The 8,291-nt window shown below is 37.7% G+C and overlaps 1 protein-coding gene across 1 annotated transcript; it reads left to right on the plus strand.

The window, feature by feature from the left end:
* The first annotated feature begins 996 nt into the window (after nucleotides 1-996).
* sh2d1ab (SH2 domain containing 1A duplicate b) lies at nucleotides 997-8,291 on the plus strand. The gene is made up of 3 exons (XM_062999726.1): nucleotides 997-1,143; nucleotides 1,290-1,353; nucleotides 7,976-8,291. Exons 1-3 carry the CDS (start codon nucleotides 1,007-1,009, stop codon nucleotides 8,123-8,125), a joined length of 351 nt encoding a protein of 116 aa, XP_062855796.1. The 5' UTR covers nucleotides 997-1,006; the 3' UTR covers nucleotides 8,126-8,291.

Consider the following 8,291-nt stretch of genomic DNA (forward strand, 5'->3'; position numbering starts at 1 on the left):
GGGGAGAACATGCAAACTACAGAAAGGACCCGGACCGCCTCACCTGGGGATCGAACCCAGTACCTTGTTGCTGTGAGGCGACAGTGCTACCCACCAAGCCACTGTGCATCCCATTTTTAATTTTAGCTGGTGCGGGGTAACACCTGGTGCTTCAGTGTCAGGGTGCGATCCACCACGTTACAGCTTTCCTGTCAGACTATGACTCTGGTAATTCATTCATTCATTCATTGTATGTTTTACCACCACTTTATCCTATTCAGGGTTGCGATGGGGCCAATTTACTAGGGGAGAGATGAAGCTCCCCTAGTAAAATCCCTGGACAGGTTGCCAGTTCATCACAGGGCAAACACACAAACATATGACAATTTTTAGTAGCACCAATAAATTTGACTGCATGTCTTTGGACTGTGGGAGGAAACCAGAGCACCCAGCGTAAACCCACTCGGACACGGGGAGAACATGCAAACTCCACACAGAAAGGACTAGAATCACTCCACCTGGGAATTAAATCCAGAATCTCCTTGCTTAAAAAGCTAATGAGAAGTGTAAGGACTTAAATAATCATCTGTTTTGGTTTCATTTCTTCTGTTTAGCATCTCTACCATACTGACAGACCTCGCAAGGTTGTAGATTTTTATCTTTCAGCACTAGAACTGCTGCGTAATGTTGAATCTAGTTTAGTCTCGTATGCACTGAAACTGAAAAGCAGATATCAGGTGTTTATCTCCTGAACTCGGCTCCAGCGCTGCTCATTCCGACGTCAGCTGGAGAAAATCAGAAAACATTTTGCAGTAGTGACAACACAAAACCAAGCGAATCTTATCTCTCATCTCACATCAAACCTGCAACAATAACTGTTTAACTGACATTTTCACACTTGCACAAAACCTTTCTTGTTTCTTTTAGGCCTGAAGTGATTTCCTGCCTGGTGTGTCACTTCCTGCTGAAGGAGTCACTACCTTCGGGTTCTTTTGAGGTGCATCAGAGTACCACAGAGAGCATCGAGATGGAATCTCTGCCAGTTTATCACGGTGCCATTAGCAAGGAGATGTGCGAGAGGCGTCTGGGTGAGGCCGGCAGAGACGGCAGCTACTTAATTCGGGATAGCGAGAGCGTACCCGGTGCCTACTGCCTCTGTGTCCTGTAAGTTCTCCATCAGAATGAATGTTAAGCTTTACAGCACTTTGAAGTATATTGAAGCAAATTTATTGTATGGGATAGTGTTATAAATGCCAAGTTACTGTATAAACAATGTTCTGTATTGTGACATTTGGACATTGTGTTGGCAGGTGTGACGGGTTAGTTTACACTTACCGCTTACAGAAGGACAACGCCGGCTCCTGGGCAGCAGAGGTAAGACCTGGGTGTGTATACTGAGAACTTCACCTTTTAAACATTTAAATATGTACTTCTATTTACATTAATAAATAATATAACATTAACACATTAGACACCAAAAATAATTTTAAGAGTTCCAATAATTTTGGACTCTTATGTTTTAATTTTCCTGCATTTCCTTTTGTGTGTTTATAACTTTGTTAGTTTATATAAAGCAGCACAAAATTTAAATGATCCATTTTTCAGTTCTGTTGTGTGAGGTTGAATTATTTTCCACACGGATTTGGTTTATACAGTGACGGAGGCTTCATCAGTTCAGGCTTCATTCCAACTACTAACTGGAGTAAAACTACTTCATAGGCATCAAACACATGATGAAAAGACGATAAGTAATATGTTGCTCCAGATAAATAACCAAAGATTTCACCTGCACTTTTACCTCACCTTCCAAAAATCGAGGTCACGATCTGCACAACATCCGGATTAAACTTACAGAGGCAACTATAATTAGTACTCAAATAATGAAACACTATTAGTAATAATAACACCATTTATTTATTTATTTATTTATTTATTATTATTTATTATTTATTTTTAATAATAATAATAAAAATGCTAATAAAACCTTTAATAATAATAATAATAATAAAACTTTTAATAATAATAATAATAATAAAACTTTTGGGTTTGATTTAGGAAAAACCAAAATGATTAAACAAAAATAATAAACTGTATAAGCTCTCTTTACAAATACAAAACCGACCACACTACAAATTTAGGAAAATGAAGATAGCCAAAGCGGCCAAAGCAACAATTTTTTGTCTGAAAGTTGTGACTTACTTATGTTTGATCATTCGTTTAAAAAACACTGCAAATATCCCACACATTTAAATTCACTGCTAATAAATTATTATTATTTATTATGAATTTTGGCAACACACTTGTTGAAATGTTCCTACATTGAGCTTCTATAACACACTGATAAGCTTGTCAAATTCCTTTAGGTAAAAGGTGGATAATAAAGATCATAAAGAATTTAGAAAAGATTAAGGTACATTTATGTACAGATGCAGCCACAAGTTTGAATGAAAAGTAAACTAAATAAAATCAAACTAAATAGTCAAAAGTATGTGCACACCTCTTGATGATTGAGTTCAGGTGTCTCAGTCAACAGATTTATTAAATCGGTTAAAAAAAGATATGGATCACTTAGTTGGAAGAAGAGGAGGCCTGTTGAACCACAGCCCAAAGACGAGGTCAAAAAATATGGGGCATGGCATTTCCCAAAACTGCTGAATGCAGTACATGCATCACCATGCAGGAGAGCAGGATGGAAAGGGAAAACATTTGTTAAATGTATTAAATGTAACATGTCTTTGTGTGTTTCAAAGACAAAAAAACTGCTTCCTGTTGTACCATGCGTGGTGCTGTAAATGCTGTGTGATGTGATGTTTAGGTGACTATTTAGGTGAATGCAGTTTTAAGAAAAAAAGTTCCACTCTGAGATGTTTTTCTTTCTTTCTTTTCAGTGTTTAAGGGTTTAGATGTGTTTCCCTTATCAAACTGTTTTAATGTAGTTGAAATAAAATGAAATTTTAATTTAAATCTATACTAAAATAAAAACAGTATCATTACATTACATCAAATTTTTTGATCAAAAAAGACCCGATGTTCACTACAAAGGACAGATGATAAAAAAACAAACATATAACATTTTTGAAAAATGAATTGTTTCTTTCAACCACAATACTTAAATTATTTTATAAAATCCTAAATACTAAAACCTTTTTTCTTCTGGGTCTCAGGAGAATATATATATATATATATATATATATATATATATATATATATATATATATATATATTATATATATATATATATATATATATATACATATATATATACTGTATGTATATATATATATATATATATATATATATATATATATATATATATATATAAAACATGAGACAAAGAGCAAAAAACTAAACTAAAAGAGTAAAGCCTAAAAACATCATGGTGTTTATAAACTAAGTGATATATGCTTAAGTCATAAAACAACTTTGGTTGAATTGGAACTTTGATTTTATGCCAGGCTTTCTTGTCCAACGTTAAAAACAGGGATCCTTCACACGGTAACTGGGCTTTCCTAGAATAAGGAGGATATTTGTGTATTTGGAAGAACCGCTGGGTAAAGCCTTCATATCGATGAGAGATTGAAATAAAAATGAACATTTACAGCTAAATGTACTAAAATCTACTAAAAACCTGAATGAACCTACCTAACATAATGTTGAATCACATATTTAGGCATTGCATCCTGTAGCAAATACAGTAAACAGTTTTAAGCTGGTCAGGGTGGCAGTGGGTCCAGATTCCCTGGAATTACTGGGCGCAATGCAGTAACATCCCCCGGACTGAATGCGAGTCCATCAAAAGGCTTAAATAAATGTAAATAATGAAATAAAAATTAAATGATTAAATTATGGGCAGTGGTAGCTCAGTGGTTTTAAGGTGCCGGACTGGTGATCAGAAGGTCATTGGATCAAGTCCCACCACCACACTGTTGGGCCCTTAAGCAAAGCCCATAAGGCTCAGTTGATTGCACTGTGATTAGAAATGTAGGTTGCTTTGGATGTAATGACACAAATATTAAAATCTTACATGTACAGTTGGGTTCATAATAAAACAGTTATACAGAGCATGTGTAGGGCAGGTATATATACAGACGCAGATGAGGCATAACATTATGACCACCTTCCCTAATATTATGTTGGTCCCCCTTTTGCTGGCCCGTACACAACAAACTGTGATGCTCTGTGTATTCTGACACCTTTCTATCAGAACCAGCATTAACATCTTCAGCAATTTGAGCTACAGTAGCTCGTCTGTTGGATCGAACCACACGGGCCAGCCTTCGCTCCCCACGTGCATCAATGAGCCTTGGCCGCCCATGACCCTGTCGCCGGTTCACCACTGTTCCCTCCTTGGACCACTTTTGATAGATACTGACCACTGCAGACCGGGAACATTTGGAGATGCTCTGACCCAGACGTCTAGCCATCACAATGCAGCCCTTGTCAAACTCGCTTAAATCCTCATGATCGCCCATTTTTCCTACTACTAACCTCAGCTTATCCACTGCCTAATAGATCCTAATATATTTATCCTAATAAGTGTTATTCACTTCACCTGTCATGTTATGCCTGGTCGGTGTATATATATAGTTTTTCATTTGAAGCTTTTTCCCCTAACACCTACTATAAGACTGTAAACCCATCAAAAACTATTTGATTTTGAAGTAAGAAACAGGGACGGATCGTCCCGACATGCAGGTGGAGCCGCATATATATATTACTCTTATTGTTCAATGAATAAATCAATGAATTCCTACAGATGTACAATCTTGTGAAATACAAATCAGGTTTCTGGATAAATAAAATCTCATAAATATAAAGCAAAGCTCTGGGAGTTGTTTTCACTCTGAACGCATTGAGATTCATGATAAACATGATGTAAATTTTACACTGTTTCCATTTAAATCCTTACTGAAGTCACACTGCATCAGCGTCTGCTGGAGGTCTGAGGTTCAGAATCCGAGTGTTTTTAAAAGTGTTTTTAATTTTATTACAAAATAAATGATTTTAATGCACAAACTGCAAATCAGTTGGGAAAAAAATCTTAAGAGATTTAATTAACATCTTTAATATCGGCGGCCTGGGCAGATTTCTGTCTTTTTTTTTGTAATTAGTCTAGTACAGGTTATAAAACCATTTCTAATACACTGAGATTCCTCGTAAACCTCAGCAAGAGTCGTTATCTCCAAATGGAGGAACTTTTGAACCTGCTGAATCTATCCAGGAGATAATATCCACATTTTGGACAATAAATTTCTCATTATACTTTCATTTCCTGCAGTTTCTTTTGGCACTTCCTCCTTTTCACCTTCAAATTTAGTTATTTCCAGCTCCCTATTATACAATTCCTGTGCTGCTTGTAATACCCCCACTTGATTTATGAGGACCAGGGACTACCAACCACCCTCTCCAAGTCAGCATCGACTTCTTTACACCAGCCAAAAGCCCTTGTATGTACCTTGTATGAAGAGTCAAGCGATGCTCGCTGTTTGTCCACAATTGAGTCAGAGCCTCGAACAAACATGTCACTATTATTGAATAACCCTTATCTGACCCACTTTCAGACACGGCTAATCGTGTCTCTTAAGTCACCAGCCAGTAGCCAGGTCAGTAACACTGCTGGGCCTCATGCTTTCATGCTGTTCTTCAATGGCCAGGACTCTCCCAGGACCACCACAGAGCAGGTATTATTTAGGTGGTGGATCATTCTCAGCACTGCAGTGACACTGACATGGTGGTGGTGTGTTAGTGTGTGTTGTTCTGGTATGAGTGGATCAGACACAGCAGCGCTGCTGGAGTTTTTAAACACCTCACTGTCACTGCTGGACTGAGAATAGTCCACCAACCAAAATCCAGCCAACAGCGCCCCGTGGGCTGCGTCCTGTGACCACTGATGAAGGTCTAGAAGATGACCAACTCAAACAGCAGCAATAGATGAGCGATCTAGGTAGGACCAACTAGGTAGAAGCGTCTAATAGAGTGGACAGTGAGTGGACACGGTATTTAAAAACTCCAGCAGCGTTGCTGTGTCTGATCCACTCATACCAGCACAACACACACTAACACACCACCACCATGTCAGTGTCACTGCAGTGCTGAGAATGATCCACCACCCAAATAATACCTGCTCTGTGGTGGTCCTGTGGGGGTCCTGACCATTGAAGAACAGCATGACAGGGGGCTAACAAAGCATGCAGAGAAACAGATGGACTACAGTCAGTAATTGTAGAACTACAAAGTGCTTCTATATGGTAAGTTGAGCTGATAAAATGGACAGTGAGTGTAGAAACAACGAGGTGGATTTAATGTTATGGCTGATCAATGTATATATGTTATTGTGTATTGAACATTATCAGATTTCATATTACTTCTTTAGTTGCATTGTGAATCATTGGGTTTCACTCCGCTCTGAGTAAACCCACCAGTTCACCCTGACCCTGTTTAAAACAAACCACAGTTTCCACTGCATGTGTTCTAAGTGGTCACACTTTGAGCTCGCTGAAAAAATCAAGAAGCCACATCATTTCATTCATTTCCGTAGTGCATTCTTTTTTTTTTTTTTATGTTTTACTGCTGCTTTGTCCTGGTCAGGGTCATGGTGGGTCCAGTTTCCCTGAAAGCACTGGGTTCAATGTAGTAACACCCCTCCCCGAACAGGACGCCAATCTATGGCGGTGCCTCAGCCATCTCCGATCATGGGTGTATGTAGATGCCTCACTGGTCGATAGCACCACTGGGGATTCGAACTCTTGATCCCAGCAGCAGTCGACTTGCATAAATTATGGCTGCATCACCCAAGAGCTGTATTTTGATTTTTTTTCATACACTACGATCTGAGTCAGTGTGAAGTTTGTGAAGGATGGACTATGCTTTTTTAGATTGGCCTCTGAGACACGAGCCCTAATGACAGAGTAAAAATACTTTTTTGTGCTTTTTATAATTAAAAATTGCTTAAAAATTAAAAAGTTCAGACCCTCATACACCCAGGTTTGTGACTTTCTAAACAATATATAAGAAATATATTAAAAATGCAACAAGTAGATACCACACCTAGTTTTAATTTGGAGTGCCAAAGCAAAGGGTCTGAATATTTTTATGGATACCAGATTTTAGTTTTTGATTTTTACACACTTATAACACTTATACACCCTTTTGTCTCCCCCACTTTTTCCTGCACTTGACTCTACAATACATACTACACACATTTGTATATATAGTTGTATATATAGTTTCCTATATAGTTGTAATTTGTCATACTGCTGTATAATACTAATTGACATTATATAGTCAATATTTTATTTTATTCTACCGTAATTTATTAGCTTGAACTGTATTTATTTTAACATCTTTCTCATCGCATCTCATCTCATCTCATCTCATCTCACCCTTTTTTTCTCTTCCTTTCCTTTCTCTTCCTTTAATTTCTTTCTCTTCCTTTCCTTTCTCTTCCTTTCCTTTCTTTCTCTTCCTTTTCTTTCCTTTCTCTTCCTCTCCTTTCTCTTCCTCTCCTTTCTCTTCCTTTCCTTTCTCTTCCTTTACTTTCTTTCTCTTCCTTTTCTTTCTCTTCCTTTCCTTTCTTTCTCTTCCTTTCCTTTCTCTTCCTTTCCTTTCTTTCTCTTCCTTTACTTTCTCTTTGTTTCCTTTCTTTCTTTTGCTTTCCTTTATCTTCCTTTCCTTTCCTTTCTCTTCCTTTCCTTTCCTTTCTCTTCCTTGACCTGACCTGACCTGACCTGCATTCAGGTCATTTCTGTGATCTGATTTCTGAATGGGCAGCCTAGAAAAAGTCAAGTTATTTATTTATTTCAGTGCAACTCTGAATATGAACAGAATCCCTCATTTCCGCTGATGGATCTTTATGATTTTTGAAGAAGCTAACAAAGTTACTTGCGGTTTCATTGTGTATTGTGCATTGTGAATAATTAGTCTACATTTAATAATACTACACTGAATCAGCAGTATAACCAAATGTATACTAATCATCTTTGTGTTGATTTTGCAGACGGCACCTGGTCTGCAGAGACGTCTGTTCAGAAACGTGAAGAATTTAATCAGCGCATTTAAGAAACCAAACCAGGGCATCGCTTCTCCTCTGCTGTATCCCATCACTGTTCAGGACCACTGCACAGTGGAATCAGTCAACATACCCTGAACACCCTAAACAGACTCACTATTACCATCAACAACGTCATAACGGCCTCTGAGGATAACAAACTGGAAAATTACCAATTACTCAAATGTTCTTTTTGGGATACAGTTCAATCTGGAATTCAGATTGATTTTCCTGCTGTTAAACTCCTGATGATGATGATGATGAT

This window comes from Trichomycterus rosablanca, chromosome 8 (assembly GCF_030014385.1).
Source record: "Trichomycterus rosablanca isolate fTriRos1 chromosome 8, fTriRos1.hap1, whole genome shotgun sequence".
NCBI classification, from domain to species: Eukaryota; Metazoa; Chordata; class Actinopteri; order Siluriformes; family Trichomycteridae; genus Trichomycterus; species Trichomycterus rosablanca.